The sequence below is a fragment of the Borostomias antarcticus genome, assembly GCF_949987555.1.
Source record: "Borostomias antarcticus genome assembly, chromosome: 11".
Taxonomy (NCBI): domain Eukaryota; kingdom Metazoa; phylum Chordata; class Actinopteri; order Stomiiformes; family Stomiidae; genus Borostomias; species Borostomias antarcticus.
In genome coordinates, this window is record NC_140244.1 from 642,000 (window position 1) to 661,770 (window position 19,771).

At 46.6% G+C, this 19,771-nt stretch overlaps 1 protein-coding gene across 1 annotated transcript in view; it reads right to left on the reverse strand.

Moving 5' to 3' along the window:
• Positions 1-11,114: 11,114 nt before the first annotated feature.
• The window catches only part of txnrd3 (thioredoxin reductase 3), a 22,390-nt gene continuing 13,733 nt past the window's right edge, over positions 11,115-19,771 (reverse strand). Inside the window, exons 11-16 of the mRNA XM_084445503.1 lie at positions 18,683-18,759; positions 16,241-16,397; positions 15,571-15,678; positions 13,892-13,987; positions 13,075-13,209; positions 11,115-12,406 (exon numbers count right to left, since the gene is read on the reverse strand). Of these exons, the coding sequence (XP_084301629.1) occupies positions 12,344-12,406; positions 13,075-13,209; positions 13,892-13,987; positions 15,571-15,678; positions 16,241-16,397; positions 18,683-18,759 (636 nt within the window). The 3' untranslated portion in view covers positions 11,115-12,343. The remainder of the gene's footprint in view (positions 12,407-13,074; positions 13,210-13,891; positions 13,988-15,570; positions 15,679-16,240; positions 16,398-18,682; positions 18,760-19,771) is intronic.

Sequence of the window (19,771 nt, forward strand, 5' to 3'; positions counted from 1 at the left end):
CTATTGTAGAAAGATTAGAGGTAGGCACTGGAATAAGTTTAGTAACTTTTATATAAACGTTAGAACAATTACCTCCTGTAAATGGCTATCCCTCCTGTAAATGATATCCCTCCTGTAAATGGCTATGCCTCCTGTAAATGATATCCCTCCTGTCTGCGAATGTAACCCATGTTAAAGGCGCTTATGAGACGGATGTGCTAACAGTTGCACCAATACAGACGTCCCTGTTGGAGTAACTGTTAGCGCTCCCTTGAGGAGCGAGTTTAACCAACTACTCACTACCCCCTGTGACACGCGAGGACACTTGGTCACTTGGTCACACACAACTAGAGGCAATCACAAAAAAACAGTTTGTTTCAGCGATCATATCATGATGATACTAGAATGGCTTGGGGATCTGGGTAATGTGATGGGCTGTAGAGACAGAGGGGTGTCTGGTCCACCAGGAAGTCACGCAAATGTGTGGAGATCACAGTTCACCCTTAATGACCAGACGCTGGTGTCGGGGGGGGGGGTGAAGCAGTCGAGCGTCTTCCCTCCACCCCCATAGTAGCAGACCGCCAACCAGACGAGCCTAAGTTCAGCTAATTAGAACAAAGAACATTTCCTGTACAGCAGCGCCTGACCCTCGACCCCGCGCCCTTCGACATTCCGGACGTCCGTCTCCCCGTGTGTCGGGGCAGAAGGGTCAACGCAGGAGCCAGTGTAGGTTAGGAGCCACGCGAGTGATCAAACACTAGTCTGGTGGCGAGACAGTGTGAAACCTGGAGTCTGTTGACTGTCTCAGAGCCAGATAACGATGCTAGAGCAGTCAGGCCTGAAGCCAATACCTCACATGATCAGACATCGTCAAACTGGGAGTTTTTCATAGGAGAGTAAAGATAATTTGCTGTCTTTAGAACAAGGGGAGAGGGATTTGAGTAAAAATCTAAATAATGAGTGTTGAAAGAGTTTCAAAAGATAGGCTAGTTGTCAAACTGTCTTTTTGTGAAATGTTTGTAAAGGTCATACAACTCACAAACCATAGTAGCTTTGATCCAAAGCTTTGTTATTGTGACTGGAATTGACCAACTTCAAGGGAACAGCATTCTGAAAAACATTGCAGAGAGTAGTTAATGTTGCGCAGTTGGAGAGATTTTGAAACAACCAGATTTATTAACCAATAAAGTCAGATGAGAGAACACAGCAATACAAAAACAACAACAGATCATCCAAAGCCTACAGCTAAACAATGACTGAGGAAGGAGCTAAAATATTCTTGATTCACAATCAGTCTTTGACTTTGCAATAGAATTGACTTTCACAGCTGGGAAAACAATAGCAAAACTATTACATACCCCCAACTCTATACCACACCTGTTTAGCTTTCATGAGATTTACGGCTTAGTCAAAGTCAACACTGTAACTTAACTGCTTCAACACACACATTTGTGTCAACTTTACGCTTGACAAATTATAGAGCAACGCCCATCATAAAAACAGTCATAACTCAAGAAAATTCACTGCAGATTTTCCCTCTGAAGAATGTCAAACTATCCCTTAGTTCTTTTCTCTTTTTAAGAAAAGCAAGCTGTCATGTCTGCATTCCATCCTAAAACTTGCTGTCAGTGATAAACATTGCTGTGTCATTTCATATCTGTGTCAGTTCATATCTGGTAACTTTGCTGTGTCAGTTCATATCTGGTAACTTTGCTGTGTTAGTTCATATCTGGTAACTTTGCTGTGTCAGTTCATATCTGGTAACTTTGCTGTGTCAGTTCATATCTAGTAACTTTGCTGTGTCAGTTCATATCTGGTAACTTTGCTGTGTCAGTTCATATCTAGTAACTTTGCTGTGTTAGTTCATATCTGGTAACTTTGCTGTGTCAGTTCATATCTGGTAACTTCGCTGTGTCAGTTCATATCTAGTAACTTTGCTGTGTCAGTTCATATCTGGTAACTTTGCTGTGTCAGTTCATATCTGGTAACTTCGCTGTGTCAGTTCATATCTAGTAACTTTGCTGTGTCAGTTCATATCTGGTAACTTTGCTGTGTCAGTTCATATCTAGTAACTTTGCTGTGTCAGTTCATATCTAGTAACTTTGCTGTGTCAGTTCATATCTAGTAACTTTGCTGTGTCAGTTCATATCTAGTAACATTGCTGTGTCAGTTCATATCTAGTAACTTTGCTGTGTCAGTTCATATCTAGTAACTTTGCTGTGTTAGTTCATATCTAGTAACTTTGCTGTGTCAGTTCATATCTAGTAGTTTTGCTGTGTTAGTTCATATCTAGTAACTTTGCTGTGTCAGTTCATATCTAGTAACTTTGCTGTGTCAGTTCATATCTAGTAGTTTTGCTGTGTTAGTTCATATCTAGTAACTTTGCTGTGTCAGTTCATATCTAGTAGTTTTGCTGTGTTAGTTCATATCTAGTAACTTTGCTGTGTCAGTTCATATCTAGTAACTTTGCTGTGTCAGTTCATATCTAGTAGTTTTGCTGTGTTAGTTCATATCTAGTAACTTTGCTGTGTTAGTTCATATCTAGTAACTTTGCTGTGTCAGTTCATATCTAGTAGTTTTGCTGTGTTAGTTCATATCTAGTAACTTTGCTGTGTTAGTTCATATCTAGTAACTTTGCTGTGTCAGTTCATATCTAGTAGTTTTGCTGTGTTAGTTCATATCTAGTAACTTTGCTGTGTCAGTTCATATCTAGTAACTTTGCTGTGTCAGTTCATATCTAGTAGTTTTGCTGTGTCAGTTCATATCTGGTAACTTTGCTGTGTCAGTTCATATCTAGTAACTTTGCTGTGTCAGTTCATATCTAGTAACTTTGCTGTGTCAGTTCATATCTAGTAACTTTGCTGTGTCAGTTCATATCTGGTAACTTTGCTGTGTCAGATCATATCTAGTAACTTTGCTGTGTCAGTTCATATCTGGTAACTTTGCTGTGTCAGTTCATATCTGGTAACTTTGCTGTGTCAGTTCATATCTGGTAACTTTGCTGTGTCAGTTCAGAAAGGAAAACGTAAAGCCGTTTTGTAACAGTGGAAAAAGACAGTAAAGTCGATCACGATTATGTTCATGTTTTCCACAGCTGCCTCTCAAAAAGCAGCTTTCAGAGTAGCAGCATTGATGGTAGGCCAACTTTTATATAACCCGCATTCATAACCCAAGGGCCTAGCTATGATAGGGTATCAATCAACGTCATAACCGTCATGCTTAAAAAAAATATTTAAAAAAAGGGAAATGGAGCCAAGGTGAAACACCAGCAGGAAATACAGAAGTAATGTGATCTTAAAGTTCTTGGAAGAATCGGGGAGTGGAGAAATAGCACAGATATTTTAGACAGACTAATGATAGAATACGTTGGTGGATTCCTAACTTGGTTGCCAGATCTCCCCTGCCTCTCTCCTCGCTGGTATGCATGTGAAGGGGACGGTGGATGGGGGGAGGGGGGGGGGGGGGGTTGGATGGGGGGGGGGGGGGGGGTTGTTCATTCTCTCCCTGGCTGAGCCCCCATCTGACAGATCACAAGCACCTTCTTACTCGTGATTCAAATGGTTTTATTGGCATGAAACATGTTTACATCTCCAAAGCAAGTGTGCAGTTAAACAAAAAAGATAAATAACTCTATCCCTCCGTTGCCTCATCCTCCTCTTCCCTCCCCTTCTCAACCCGCCCCCCACCCCCGCCCCTCTCCCAAAACCTGCTGGCTCTGGGGATCCATTGCGAACACATTTCCTCCAGAGCGAGAGCAGGAGAGAGGGGAGGATATGTTTGTTTATGGGGAACGTCATGTACCCAGGCAGCACAGCAAACTGAGGCTTTTTCTATTAACCAGTGCAGTGCCCGTTCTGTGCGTTGCTATGCATGCTCGTCAGGGCCCGTGGCTGCTCGTTGAGAGACATTTTGGGATGGGATGCGCTACCCATGAATTAAGCTTGAGAAAGGTAGGCTCGTAGGGCACTCTGATAGACATTCAGGTAGGAAATGTCTATCAGAATGCACTACTACCCATTATATTGTGATTAAACCATGGGAGCACATCCTGCCAGAGAGGAGTTGTCTATCAGAATGCCCTATGACCCATTATTGTGCATAATTCATGGATAGTGCTTCCTGTGAGGTAGGAAATGTCAAAATGTCTATCAACATCTCCTACCTGACAGGACACTACCCATGAATTAAGCACAATCAAATGGGTCGTAGAACATTCTGATAGACATTTCCAACCTGACAGGACGCGCTACCCATGAATGAAACTTAATATAATGGGTGCTAGGTCATCCTGTAGATATACAGTTTGTGGTTAAAGTGTATATACAGATATACGGTGTGACTAAAGAAGAATCAAACAGGTTCGTCCTCAACCGGGGATCGAACCCCTGACCTCCCTCATGGGAATCAGACGTTTTATCCACTACGCTACCGAGGAACTTAGAAATGTGTGATGTCAGTGTTTTTGTTCCTATGAAATCTCTCTCGTACTTCCAAAAAAAGGGGAAAGAGAGTGAAAGGAGGGAGGGAGAGGGGTTCAGTGTCTTACCCAAGGACACTACAACATGTCGTCAGGAGGAGACGGGATTCGAGCCGACGACCCTACGACCATTGGACGACCCGCTCTACCTCCTGAGCTACAGCCGCCCATGAAAATGCTTTATACAGATCATCAGCCAGAGAAGTGAGGTCCATTCCAGGTCGTGTGTGGTCCAGCTTGGCCAGAGAACAGAGCTCCACTGGGTCCTAGGCTGTACCTCCATGGTCCTAGTGGCCACACTGTTAGGAACAGGCCCAAACTTTGGGGAACTGCTGATCCAAACAACTTCACACACCTGACGACCTGAGCAATAGACCTGCCACATATTCATACAGTGGCCAGTTGTCGAGATAATGATTCAGGTCACAGACACAGACAGGAGAAGGGGAGATCATGGGGAAGAGAGTCCAAGACCTTCTAATGTTTCCAGTTTACGATCAGTTCCAAATAACTAGATCAATAAACAACAATCAAACCCTATTTGTTAAGGTTATGACGAGATCAACTAAATATTGATTAAATGTTGCATAAATATTGCATAATGAGACACAAGTTTCAAGAATTTGAAAGTTGTGATTTGAGATAAATAGGAGCAAGTAATAATAGCCAGTAATCTGGCATTTGTGACATTGTGCTGCCCCCTAGTGGACAATGATGACAATCAAAATAAACTGAAGAGACTCTTCACACACCCCGGTTTGCTGCTGCTGACATTGAGATTCTTGATTATGCTGCGCTTACAATATAACTTTATTTTCACGTGTTACTAGAAAAAAAATCTATTTTATTTATTCACATGAATACAAACATGTACATCTTATAATACCTGCATACACTGAACTGCTCATACCAGCTTATCTGCCATCCCTGTTTAGCTGGAGGTTCTGTACCCATGGCTACGCCCTCAGGATGGACAGGTCCTTACTGTGTCAGAATATCCACCATGCTGCTTTGAACTATTAACAACAAGCCGTCTGGAATCATCTCCAGCTATACTGCTATACTGCTATACTGTCCCATATACCGGACACCCAACGGAATGCGTGGCCTGACGGTTTTGGATGATGAAACGGTGACGTGGCTCCTGGAGGTGTGCTGGATATATACCCCGGGTGACCCCTCACCCAGGCTCAGGGTGGTAAAAGGATAGCCCCTCACCCAGGCTCGGGGGGGTAAAAGGATAGCCCCTCACCCAGGCTCGGGGTGGTAAAAGGATAGCCCCTCACCCAGGCTCGGGGGGGTAAAAGGATAGCCCCTCACCCAGGCTCAGGGGGGTAAAAGGATAGCCCCTCACCCAGGCTCAGGGTGGTAAAAGGATAGCCCCTCGGCCCCGAGCCTGGGGGGAGAGGACCGCACAACTAACCCACACAATGAAGAAGAAGATACATATATAAATACAAGTGTACTGTATCCTCTTAACATTCACTGGGATTCTAATGAATAATTATTGAGCTGGGATGGAGTAGATTTGTCTAGCCTCTAATCACATACCTCCCTTTGCCTTCCCCACTTCTGCCCCAAACTGCCCCTCTCCCGTGACCTGACAGATTCTGCCCCCTCGGGTCAGAGCCAGAGTACCCTACCCCTCTTTGGGCCACCTATCTGCCCCCACCGGTGAAGACCTTGTGTCTTTAGCCCACTCAGGGGCTGAGTTGTGGGTTCCGTGGCGTGGATAGGTGCTTCCTTCTTCCCTCACTGGCCTCTGGTTTGACCCTCCTGACCTCTTGGGCCTGACCTCCTCACAGGGTCGGGTACTGGGCTCAAGAGACCTCATTTCTTCAACAGAGCATGTTTGATAAACCTACAGCAGGGGGTGCTATTGAGTCAAAAGCACCAAAAGGCATTCAACCTTTGTTCAAGGAAGTCGCCCCCATTCACTGCACTCTAGTAACCAATAATAATATAATAACGCCTAATAATCAATCTAAAAGTGTAGCATTTTCATATAGAACTAATATAACGCCAATATAAACATACGGTATAATGTGATAGTGTGTGATATTGAGGCAACGTTCAACACACCTTCATTTCAACACAAGGGAAGTACTGTACTGTACTGTAACAGTGACTTGGCAACATTTGCTAGCAGTCATTGTTTGCGCTAGATCAAGGCGTGGCAGAGCGTTCCTGGTAACTCAATCCCAGGGTTTGCGCTAGATCAAGGTGTGGCAGAGCGTTCCTGGTAACTCAATCCCAGGGCATGCATGTCCCAAGGTCAGACAGTAGACCAGAGCCTGGCATGTCTGTCTGGGCTGCACAGAATTTGACCAGGAGGAAGCTGAAAGAGTAACTTTGTGGTCTAACAACCTTAGTTTGGATGTCGGGACATTTCCTTAGAAAGAGGGTGTGGCAAAGAAAATAAACGCTCTTCAAACACTGCTGAATTGAATAGAGCCATTCCCTGATATCAACAGTGTTGAGATTTCTACACAGTGAAAGTCCAACACTGTTGGACTGTGGAAATGTTATTCTCAAATAGTGTATGGTTATATATATATATTTATCTATATAACCATACAGATATAGATACAGATATGGATATATTTACCATGTGTCTCTATAGCCCTCACACAAAAAGTAGTCTGTAATTGTGGCTAAGACATCTTTAGTACTAAAGAACTTTAGAACTCATCCTACTTTTACTCTTTGGGCCATCTCCAGTAAATTGGAGTTCAATAAAACAATTTCCACCCACCATGGAAAATGTAAATTCACAGATGCCAGAGTTGTCATGGTAGCCTGTACGGATGACAGCGGTTCTGCGTCTGAGCGAAGTACAAAGCCACTAAACCAAACAAGCTCACCAGTCCTGGTCCCTCTGATCATGACCGCCACTTGGCTCAATGGCTTCATATAAATTAAATAGAAATATTTAAAGGAAATTATGTTATCATTTTGTCAGAGGTCCTCTTCTCATGTAAAAAAAAATGAATGGTTGCCACTTGAACAGACTGGTTTGATCTGCTGTACCCGCACGCGGCGTCTGAATACAGGTGTCCAAAATAGGCCATTAATGAGCTCATAATTATTGAACAGGTTTGGATCGGAGGAAACACTTTCATGATGAGAACCGTTTAGTAATGGGATTGCATTTAGAGCAAACGCACAGAATTCAAAAAGAAAGTTGGAAATTAAACCTCAAAAAGGTCGGCCATCTCATGTTTTTTGTTAATATTCAATTGCCTTATCACCCCCCCCCCCGCCCCCGCCCTCATAAAAAACTACTTTTGATACTAGAGCTTTAATGCCCGTCTGCAGTGTTGGTTCTTTCCAGTAAAGCAGATTTCCCAGCAGCGGGATAGGAAGCAGTTTGTGCTCCAGCTCTGATTGAGCTCTGATCTCCCAGTCAGGAAATGAACAGCTGGTTGCTTAGAAACACAGCATCTAGCGTTTCCCTGTAGATCTACAGGTTGATCCATTAACCCCAGAGCTCTGACTCAACACTCAACACTCAACACTCCCCTCAACACTCCCTCCATCACACCCCCGACTCAACACTCCCCTCCATCAGAGCCCTGACTCAACACTCCCCTCCATCACACCCCCGACTCAACACTCCCCTCCATCAGCCCCGACTCAACACTCCCCTCCATCAGAGCTCTGACTCAACACTCCCCTCCATCAGAGCCCTGACTCAACACTCCCCTCCATCACACCCCCGACTCAACACTCCCCTCCATCAGCCCCGACTCAACACTCCCCTCCATCAGAGCTCTGACTCAACACTCCCCTCCATCAGCCCTGACTCAACACTCAACACTCCCCTCCATCAGCCCCGACTCAACACTCCCCTCCATCACCCCCCCGACTCAACACTCCCCTCCATCACACCCCCGACTCAACACTCCCCTCCATCAGCCCCGACTCAACACTCCCCTCCATCAGAGCTCTGACTCAACACTCCCCTCCATCACACCCCCGACTCAACACTCCCCTCCATCACAACCCTGACTCAACACTCCCCTCCATCAGCCCCGACTCAACACTCCCCTCCATCACTCCCCTCCATCACACCCCCGACTCAACACTCCCCTCAATCAGCCCTGACTCAACACTCCCCTCCATCAGCCCTGACTCAACACTCCCCTCCATCACACCCCCGACTCAACACTCCCCTCCATCACACCCCCGACTCAACACTCCCCTCCATCACACCCCCGACTCAACACTCCCCTCCATCACACCCCCGACTCAACACTCCCCTCCATCACACCCCCGACTCAACACTCCCCTCCATCACACCCCCGACTCAACACTCCCCTCCATCACACCCCCGACTCAACACTCCCCTCCATCACACCCCCGACTCAACACTCCCCTCCATCACACCCCCGACTCAACACTCACCTCCATCACACCCCCGACTCAACACTCAACACTCCCCTCCATCACACCCCCGACTCAACACTCCCCTCCATCAGAGCCCTGACTCAACACTCCCCTCCATCACACCCCCGACTCAACACTCCCCTCCATCACAGCCCCGACTCAACACTCCCCTCCATCACAGCCCCGACTCAACACTCCCCTCCATCACAGCCCCGACTCAACACTCCCCTCCATCAGAGCCCCGACTCAACACTCCCCTCCATCACAGCCCCGACTCAACACTCCCCTCCATCAGAGCCCCGACTCAACACTCCCCTCCATCACACCCCCGACTCAACACTCCCCTCCATCACACCCCCGACTCAACACTCCCCTCCATCACACCCCTGACTCAACACTCCCCTCCATCACACCCCTGACTCAACACTCCCCTCCATCAGAGCCCCGACTCAACACTCCCCTCCATCACACCCCCGACTCAACACTCCCCTCCATCAGAGCTGACTCAACACTCCCCTCCATCAGAGCCCTGACTCAACACTCCCCTCCATCAGAGCCCCGACTCAACACTCACCTCCATCAGAGCCCCGACTCAACACTCCCCTCCATCAGAGCCCTGACTCAACACTCCCCTCCATCAGAGCCCCGACTCAACACTCCCCTCCATCAGAGCTGACTCAACACTCCCCTCCATCAGAGCCCCGACTCAACACTCCCCTCCATCAGAGCCCCGACTCAACACTCCCCTCCATCAGAGCCCCGACTCAACACTCCCCTCCATCACAGCCCTGACTCAACACTCCCCTCCATCAGAGCCCCGACTCAACACTCCCCTCCATCACACCCCCGACTCAACACTCCCCTCCATCACACCCCCGACTCAACACTCCCCTCCCTCACACCCCCGACTCAACACTCCCCTCCCTCACACCCCCGACTCAACACTCCCCTCCATCACACCCCCGACTCAACACTCCCCTCCATCACACCCCTGACTCAACACTCCCCTCCCTCACACCCCCGACTCAACACTCCCCTCCCTCACACCCCCGACTCAACACTCCCCTCCATCAGAGCCCCGACTCAACACTCCCCTCCATCAGCCCTGACTCAACACTCCCCTCCATCAGAGCCCCGACTCAACACTCCCCTCCATCACACCCCCGACTCAACACTCCCCTCCATCAGAGCCCCGACTCAACACTCCCCTCCATCAGCCCTGACTCAACACTCCCCTCCATCAGAGCCCTGACTCAACACTCCCCTCCATCACACCCCCGACTCAACACTCCCCTCCATCAGAGCCCCGACTCAACACTCCCCTCCCTCAGAGCTCTGACTCAACACTCCCCTCCATCACCCCCCCGACTCAACACTCCCCTCCATCACACCCCCGACTCAACACTCCCCTCCATCACACCCCCGACTCAACACTCCCCTCCATCACACCCCCGACTCAACACTCTCCTCCATCAGCCCCGACTCAACACTCACCTCCATCAGAGCCCCGACTCAACACTCCCCTCCATCACACCCCCGACTCAACACTCCCCTCCATCAGAGCCCCGACTCAACACTCCCCTCCATCACACCCCCGACTCAACACTCCCCTCCATCAGAGCCCCGACTCAACACTCCCCTCCATCACACCCCTGACTCAACACTCCCCTCCATCACACCCCCGACTCAACACTCCCCTCCATCACACCCCTGACTCAACACTCCCCTCCATCACACCCCCGACTCAACACTCCCCTCCATCACAGCCCCGACTCAACACTCAACACTCCCCTCCATCACAGCCCTGACTCAACACTCACCTCCATCACACCCCCGACTCAACACTCAACACTCCCCTCCATCACAGCCCTGACTCAACACTCCCCTCCATCACACCCCCGACTCAACACTCAACACTCCCCTCCATCACAGCCCTGACTCAACACTCCCCTCCATCACACCCCCGACTCAACACTCAACACTCCCCTCCATCACAGCCCTGACTCAACACTCCCCTCCATCAGAGCCCTGACTCAACACTCCCCTCCATCAGCCCCGACTCAACACTCCCCTCCATCAGAGCTCTGACTCAACACTCCCCTCCATCACAGCCCTGACTCAACACTCAACACTCCCCTCCATCACAGCCCTGACTCAACACTCCCCTCCATCAGCACGGTTCTAGTCGTGTACATGAACTAGATCTTGACATTCTCGAAAAATAAATCACAGGTAAAATCCGTCAGACACCAAGATACCTTGTTTATAGAACTTTATTTAAGTCTTGGAAGAGCATTAATCTACAGTGATGAGACCAGCGAAGCAGTCGCTTTGTACATTTGACCGACATCACTGCTCAAAGACAGTGGTACTGTAGGTAGTAATAGATATTCTTAAATACTGCCCTCTACAAAGATTGGATACATCTTATACATACACACAACGCGCCAAACATACAGCAAGATCAAACTGATACATAGAAGCATTCGTGTAAATCTCCACTGGAAACTTTTTTAAAAACGCATCATTTTTGTGGAACAGAAACATGACATGAGTACAATTCAGGTTGTATTAATTCTTTAACCTTTTAACAGAGTTTTCAATGCAGCACACAGACCCAAGATTTGAGACAGTTCAGAGTGGCAGTTGGTAGTTTTTCCCCAAGCTCTCACGTGCACGTTTTTTGGTTGACACTTTGGTAGAAGTCTCAGTGTTGAGAAAGGTTGACAAACAGTGAAATCTTGACAGTAAACCCACCACATACTTCTCATAGAGAAGTCGGACATTTTGAAGGGAGATGATGCCTGGAATGTTGATGGCTTGACAGAAAACGAGACATAATGATGACAAGAAAGAAACAGACATGATAGTTCACTTCTACCAAAACAAAAAACAGGACCTCAGAGCATTATATCCATTCTGTCACTGTCAAACCTTGGTTGTGTCAGCTGTTACATCTGCCATATTAAAAGGAGTCTTTATGCGAGTGTGCAAGTGTGTGTGTGTGTGTGTGTGTGTGCGTTTGTGAGAAAGTGTGTTAAGTTGGGGAGTTGGACGAAGGGTTTGGTACACCCCCGGTGGCTCGGCAGAGGGGACATCAGTCCTAGCCCACCGCAGAAGCTGGGTTAAGGGTCAGGACGTCAAAAAAAGCATTCGCGCACACTTGGTGACAAATGTGGCGTCGCTCCTCTCTGAGAGACACGCGCGAGGCGCCCGGTAGAAAAGTCAGCAGAGTAACCCCGCCGTTTAGCTAGGGCTGTCCCGTAGTAGGCTCCCATCACCTCCTCTCGCCTCAGGGCTGAATCACAGCGCCCCCTCTGGACATGTTTGGCTCAATCTTTTAAATACTGACCCTATTGCCACCGTTTAAGTGGTTTTGTCGTTTGGTCTGTAGACAGAGGAGGTGCTCTGGGTGGAGGCGGAGCTAGCGGCTGAGAGGGAGGTGGAGAGATCTAAGATGGAGGACGGGACAGCCCGCTAAACCAGCAGGGTTTAACCTCAGCAGCCCGCCTGAGCGATGTCACCGCCCGAGCTCTTCGTCACATCCATGGTAGTGAAGATCTGGGGGGGGAAACACAAAATGGCCGTCAGGTTTACGTTCCTTCACCATGACACGGTGGATTACTAGGGGCCGGGTAGTCTCAGCTGACGGTCCCTCTTGTGTTTGCCAATATTCAGAATCTAAATCTTCTTCCCAGGAAGTTTGACTTCCCATGCAAGACAAATCACCAAACTTTGCACATACAGTAGGTCCAGTCCTCTGCCAAAAGTCCTCAACTGGCATTGGGGGCCAATAGTCCTGATGGTGGAGTATTGAGGTTTGACTATTACCTCAGCGCAGGTGGGGTGGAGTATTGAGGTTTGACTATTACCTCAGCGCAGGTGGGATGGAGTATTGAGGTTTGACTATTACCTCAGCGCAGGTGGGGTGGAGTATTGAGGTTTGACTATTACCTCAGCGCAGGTGGGGTGGAGTATTGAGGTTTGACTATTACCTCAGCGCAGGTGGGATGGAGTATTGAGGTTTGACTATTACCTCAGCGCAGGTGGGGTGGAGTATTGAGGTTTGACTATTACCTCAGCGCAGGTGGGGTGGAGTATTGCGGTCTATTACCTCAGCGCAGGTGGGGTGGAGTATTGAGGTTCGACTATTACCTCAGCGCAGGTGGGGTGGAGTATTGCGGTCTATTACCTCAGCGCAGGTGGGGTGGAGTATTGCGGTCTATTACCTCAGCGCAGGTGGGATGGATGCCGATGGTGTCGTCCAGCTGCTCTTTGGTCACGCCACACTTCATGGCCGCCCCGAAGCCCTGGGTCACCTCTCCGGCGTTGGGGCCCAGGTAGTGGAACCCGATCACGCGGTCCTGCACAGAGAGGATGTGACATCATCGTACACGCACACAGCAGAGACAAGTGCTGAGGTTACTTGCCACATGAAGCATATAGAGAACGTGTGCCAATAAACCAGTGTTTGGTACGAGTGTGTGCTTGTGTGCGTCTCGCTTCACATGAAAACTGTCGAGTGCTGTTTCTGCATTCCAGTTTTGCAACATGGTTGCAACAAGTTTTTTCCTGTTCCAAATGTTAAGAAATCAACAGCAAAGAAAGGCTTCATGTATAAAGCTCCATCAGACTGGAATAACCTACCTGGTTATATCAGATCCATATCATTTCACCTGTTCAAAACTGCATCTCGTCATCATATCTTGCGATTAACTGCACATGCATACGTTCTTAATGAATTGATTTTGCTTTCTGTTCTTACTGTCACCAACGCTACCAAATGATCCTTTCTAATTGTTGTTCTCTTAGTTCTGAAGTAATCTCTTGTTTTGTGTGCGTTATCGTTTACCTCGTGTGTGCACGCCTTAGTTAGTTTGTTGTTCATGTCCATTAGTTATTGTCCTATATACTACTGTGGTCGTCGAGTGTTAAATGTTACCTATTGTCACTGTATTGTATGGACCCCCTGGAAAACGAGATGACACATCTCAAGGGGTTATTCCAAATAAAAATGTCACTATTTCACTAAGATGAAGGTCTTACGTTGTCCAGTTTATTGCAGATGACCTTGGAGTAGCAGCGGTTGTTGTCCCTGTTGGGGACGGTGAACTCCAGGGGCCAGAACAGACTGTGGTACACCTGCATATGGCAGAGGGGTACATGGTTTAGCATATATATTTACAGTACACACGGATCAGCACTCAGCATTGTTGTAGATGAACTTTCACTATATGTTTTATTGTATACAGGGTTTCTACAGGCAGATAATGGATCATTCACTTGACAGTTACGCAAAGCAACTGAATCAACCACAAATCATCTGCTAGAAACACAGATCAGCGATGTCACATAAAAATGAAATGGCATATGAATCTGAATATGATACATTATCACAAGAAAAGTGATTGTGAGTCAGGTCAGAGGCCGTCTCCATGGTAAGTAGGAGATCATTACATTTTTGGTGTAATGTCGTGACAAATATCTGCGTTTAGATTGGCTGTTGCTTGGAAACTAGTTGCTCAAGAGTTAGAAATGTTCCGTGGTACGGGCATTTACTTGGACTGAAGCGTGGAGGCTCATTGGGACTGTGTCCGTGAGCTTGTCTGATTTCCCCCCCCTATCTTTAGGTTGTTGTTGTTTTTACTGTTGTTGTTTTGTTATGCAGTGTTGTCTGTTATACGCCACTATGCAATGATGGCACTGAATCCTTGGTTAACACTGTGTTGTGTCGTATTCTGTATAAAATGACGTAAAAAAGCCAAAACAATAAAACTATATATAAAAAAATATTTAAAAAAATAAAGAGTTGGAAATGTTCCAACTGGATGCAGTTAAGTTGCAGAGCGGATGAGTTGCAGTTAAGTTGCAGAGCGGATGAGTTGAGGGATGTTACACAAAGCAACCAAGAAGCAGCTGAAGTTGCGTCAAAGTGTCTTTGTGTAATGCCAGCGTCAAAGTGTCTGTGTGTAATGCCAGCCCAACACATGAACCCACACACACACACGCTGCTGCACTTGAACACGTTCCCAACAGTCTGGAATAGATAGTATAGGGTAACAGCCATCTGCCCCACAGCTTCAGCTCAATGGATCTGCATCTGGGATGAATCATTTACTGGTCTTAGAGACGGGACCTGCCCTCTCTGATCCAAGCCCAGAACCAGGACTGGGAGGGATGAATCATTTACTGGTCTTAGAGACGGGACCTGCCCTCTCTGATCCAAGCCCAGAACCAGGACTGGGAGGGATGAATCATTTACTGGTCTTAGAGACGGGACCTGTCCTCTCTGATCCAAGCCCAGAACCAGGACTGGGAGGGTTTAGTTTAGTTCATTTGACAAAAGAATAATTAAAGACCACAGATGATTGCATCATAACTTAAAAACATTGTCAAGGATAATAAGACTCGACACAGACACTTTGACGCTGGCATTACACAAAGACACTTTGACGCAACTTCAGCTGCTGCTTGGTGAAAACCACAGATAAAATTAGCAGCACTAAAGCACTTTTTGTTTGCATAAACGTTAAAATAATACATCTTGGAGACTGTTGCTAACTTTGGTTGACGTTGGACAGTATTTACAGTGAGTTTTTCAAAGCTCAGAAATCAAACACAATTTTAATAAGTTTTATGACGATAGATTTATCGTCATAAAATGTATGGAATTTGATGTTGGTTTGTGATTGTAGCGGTTATCGGTCCATCCCTACGTGGCTCACCTCCAGGTTGTCCTGTCCGTAGAGCTCGATGGCCTTCTCCTCCGACAGGCCACAGGACCCGTACTCCATGGGGGTGAACACGGTGGTGGGGACGTTCACGTAGTCGCACTAAACACACCGCAACCTTCACGTTAGGGGTGCACCCATATGAACATTTTGTCCGATACCGATAACCGATATTAACATTGCTGTCTTGGCCGATAACCGATATTTACCGATGTTGATATGTTCGGTATAAAAACAAGTTTCTATGATAATCAAATGTTATACATACTGAAAAAACACATGGAAACACCGTCTCTATTTCCAAAACATTCAGAAAAGCAGATAAATCATAGATTTACCACATTGTTTCCTCTCAAAAACAACACACAACAGCAGCTAGACAAATAATTATCGGCTGTTCACATTGTATCACTGAGATTTTACTGAAATGTAAAGTGCATTATAAATAAAATTGATTATTATTATTATCGGCCCTGTTTTGCACATTGGACCGATACCGATATATAAAAAAATGACTAACATCGTCCGATACCGATATGATTGCCGATATATCGTGCATCCCTAGTTGACGTGTCATGTTCCATGATCGGTCATGGTAAGCCGAACGCTCATGAACCTTTTAGGGTGTGTTAAGAGCAGTGAGAGCGCCGGCGCCGGACCTGACCTTGACGGAGGAGCCGGCGTAGAGGCGGCGTGCCAGCAGCTTGCCGGCCTGGATGGCCACGGGCGTCAGCTCCCACTTGCCCTCCAGGATGTCACCGATGGCGTAGATGTGGGGCACGTTGGTCTGCTCCTCGTCATTCACCGGGACCTTCCCATTCCTGAGGGAGAGAAGGAGAGAGAGAGAGAGGGAGAGAGAGAGAGAGAGAGGGAGAGGGAGGGGGAGGGGGAGAGAGAGGGAGAGAGAGGGAGAGAGAAAGAGAGAGAGAGAGAGGGAGAAGGAGAGAAAGAGAGAGAGGGAGAGAGAGAGGGAGAGAGGCAGAGAGAGAGAAAGAGAGAGGGAGAGAAAGAGACAGAGAGGGAGAGAAAGAGAGAGAGACAGGGAGATGGAGAGAGAGAGAGAGAGACGGAGAGAATGGAATTGGGAGGTTGTTGGTATTAAATTTATATGGCATTCAAACTTGTCCGCCAGAGTTTGACTTATTCTGTTCTTAGCATTCAAAAACAAAATCAAATCCATGGGACGGGCCCATCAGTAACGATCGTGTTCCCAGTAAAGGCGTGGGCCTGAGGGGGTGAGAGTAACGATCGTGTTCCCAGTAAAGGCGTGGGCCTGAGGGGGTGGGAGTAACGATGGTGTTCCCAGTAAAGGCGTGGGCCTGAGGGGTCGGGAGGTCAATCCTGGACCCAGACGGACACGGACAACTGCTGTGCTCAGAATGAGTCTGCATACTGAACCAGGGGAATTAGTCATCTTTGTGAATTACAACACACCAACATTGACACAATGGAAACATGCAATTCACAAGGGTTGCTGTGTGTGTGTGTGTGTGTGTGTGTGTGTGTATACAATGATTTGACAAAAAAAAAAAGAATTGAAAGAAGAGACTTCTAAATGTGACCGACTCCCAAACAATGTGACATTGTCTCTACCCTCAAACCAGAAGGATGTCATTTTGAACTGAATCAATGGGGAAGTAATGGGGAAGTTTCAGTTACTTTCAAAAATGTCTCTCTTCCATTGATTCACTTTAGGATAGCAACTTTTATCATTATTAAAAGGGGCACAGTCACTTGTTTCAGTTGATATTATTTCGATTAAATACTTAAATTATGTGTCGGCCTTATCCATCTTAATGCCATGTCATCTGTATTGTACTTTTGTTTACTTATGTCTGTTGTTTTTATCTGTTATCTGTTTACAGGGACTGCAGATGCAAATTAGCCTAAGGCTAACTCTGGTGCGATGCATCAAATGTTTTTACATTTATGTTTTAATTGCACATGGTCCCTTCCAAATAATAATAATAATAAAAATAAATAAAAAATAAATAAAAAATAATATATATATATATATTTATTTTTTTATTATTTATTTTCTTCTTCCTTGTATAGAGTGTTGAGTTTTTGCTCATAATCACACATCGTTCTTGAACACTCAGAAAGCCTGGTGGAGGCCTCTCCTCGACCCCGGTGCACCTTGACCTGTGTGTGTGGGACCCATGGGAACGCTAGTAGGGTCATGTGACTGGGTCATGTGACTGGGGCATGTGACTGGGTCATGTGACTGGGGCATGACTCGGCGAGCTCTCTTAAGCCTGCCTCATGTGCTTAATCCCCGTGGCTCTGTGGGCGCGACCCATTCATAATGAAAGTCATGTTAGGACTAGCTGCTCACGGGAATGAGGAGTCGGGGTGTGTGTATGGAGGCTGTACAGTACCCTAGAATAATGGGAAGGTCTTCCTTACAATAAGAATAATAATAATAATAATAATAATAAATACATTTTATTTGTAACACTTTTCATTGAAAAATCTCAGAGTGCTACAGGTTTAAAAGCATAGCATAACAAAACACAACTGAACAAAAAGAACACAACTTTTAACAGGCAAAGGCCTTTTTAAAAAGGAAGGTTTTCAGGCCTAACAAACCCTTTCGCTGCCCGACTCTCTCTCCTTTACTGCATTTAGCCACAGACACGCCGTCTCAACTCACACTCTACACACTCTACACACTCTACACACTCTACACACTCTACACACCCTACACACCCTACACACCCTACACACTCTACACACTCTACACACTCTACACACTCTACACACTCTACACACACTACACACACTCTACACACCCTACACACCCTACACACGCTACACACGCTACACACTCTACACACTCTACACTCTACACACGCTACACACGCTACACACGCTACACACGCTACACACGCTACACACTCTACACACTCTACACACTCTACACACTCTACACACTCTACACACTCTACACACAGACCCTGGTTGGCCGCGAGGTGGTGAATGTGCTGAATCACCGTGACCGGTCTTAAAGGGACAGGCGCGCCCCCCCACCCTGGTTGGCTGGCAGCAGCATTTGTGAATGGACAGAGATAAGGAGGCGTGGCAGGAAGAGACGGAAACTTACTTGGGGTTGACTTTGACCCCGGCCTTGTCCAGGCCGATCTTGTCTGTGCACGCGTCCCGCCCCACTGCTATCAACACCTGAGGGTTGGGAGGATGAGGTCAGCTGCTTAACATTAACGTTAGGGCTGGGTTTAAAAATAAATAAATAGATGAATCGATTCTGAATCAAATAATTCAGAATCGATTCATGAATCCCAAAATCAATCTTTTATTTAATGAATGAATAAATGAAGGAATGAATAGTTCATTATTTCATTCAATGATTCATTCATTAATTCATTCATTCATTTTTGGAAATCAGTATCGATACCCAGCCGTAGTATTGATGTGTTGCATAACTTGGCAGTCATGTAATTAAGGTTACAGCAAAAAAAAAGAGCAGGTTTTAGTAACACTAACCGAATCGATATCGAATCGTGATAATCGATTCTGAACCTTGTGAATCGGAATCGAATCGATTCTTGAAATTTGAATCGACACCCAGCCCTACTTAAAGGACAATGCTCGTTTTTGACAACCTGGGGCCTCATTTATAAACGTTGCGTAAGTACAAAAGAGTGCGTAACACATGCTGAGCAACTTTCTACGCAACTTTCGGTATTTATAAAAAACGAGCTGAGCGATAAGTTGGCGGAAGGTGTGCGTAACTCTACGCACACTTCGACCCTCCTTTAACTACGATAAGCACGTTTCTGGAGAAAGGGGAAAACGCGACTCCGATGGCAGAGAGATGAAACTCAGGAAAGTCTGCGAAACACATGACATATTGAATAATAAATACATCGGTCGCTGCAAGAAACCCTCCAATGTGTCACACAGTTTAAACGGAATCAATCGCCACCGTAGCCTAATCACGAAATAATGTCGGCATTGCTTTGGATGTGTCTGTGAATTGACCCATTTGTGTCATAATATAATGTTATGTTGTAGGCCTATTCATTTATAGGCTATCCCGAGAAGCATCACGGGCAGTAGCCTATGAACAAAAGCCACATTACGTTGATAACACAACACGACACGAGCCTATAAGCTTATCATAGTAATGATTCCGTATGTCGATAGCCTACAACTATAAGGCCTATACCGCACC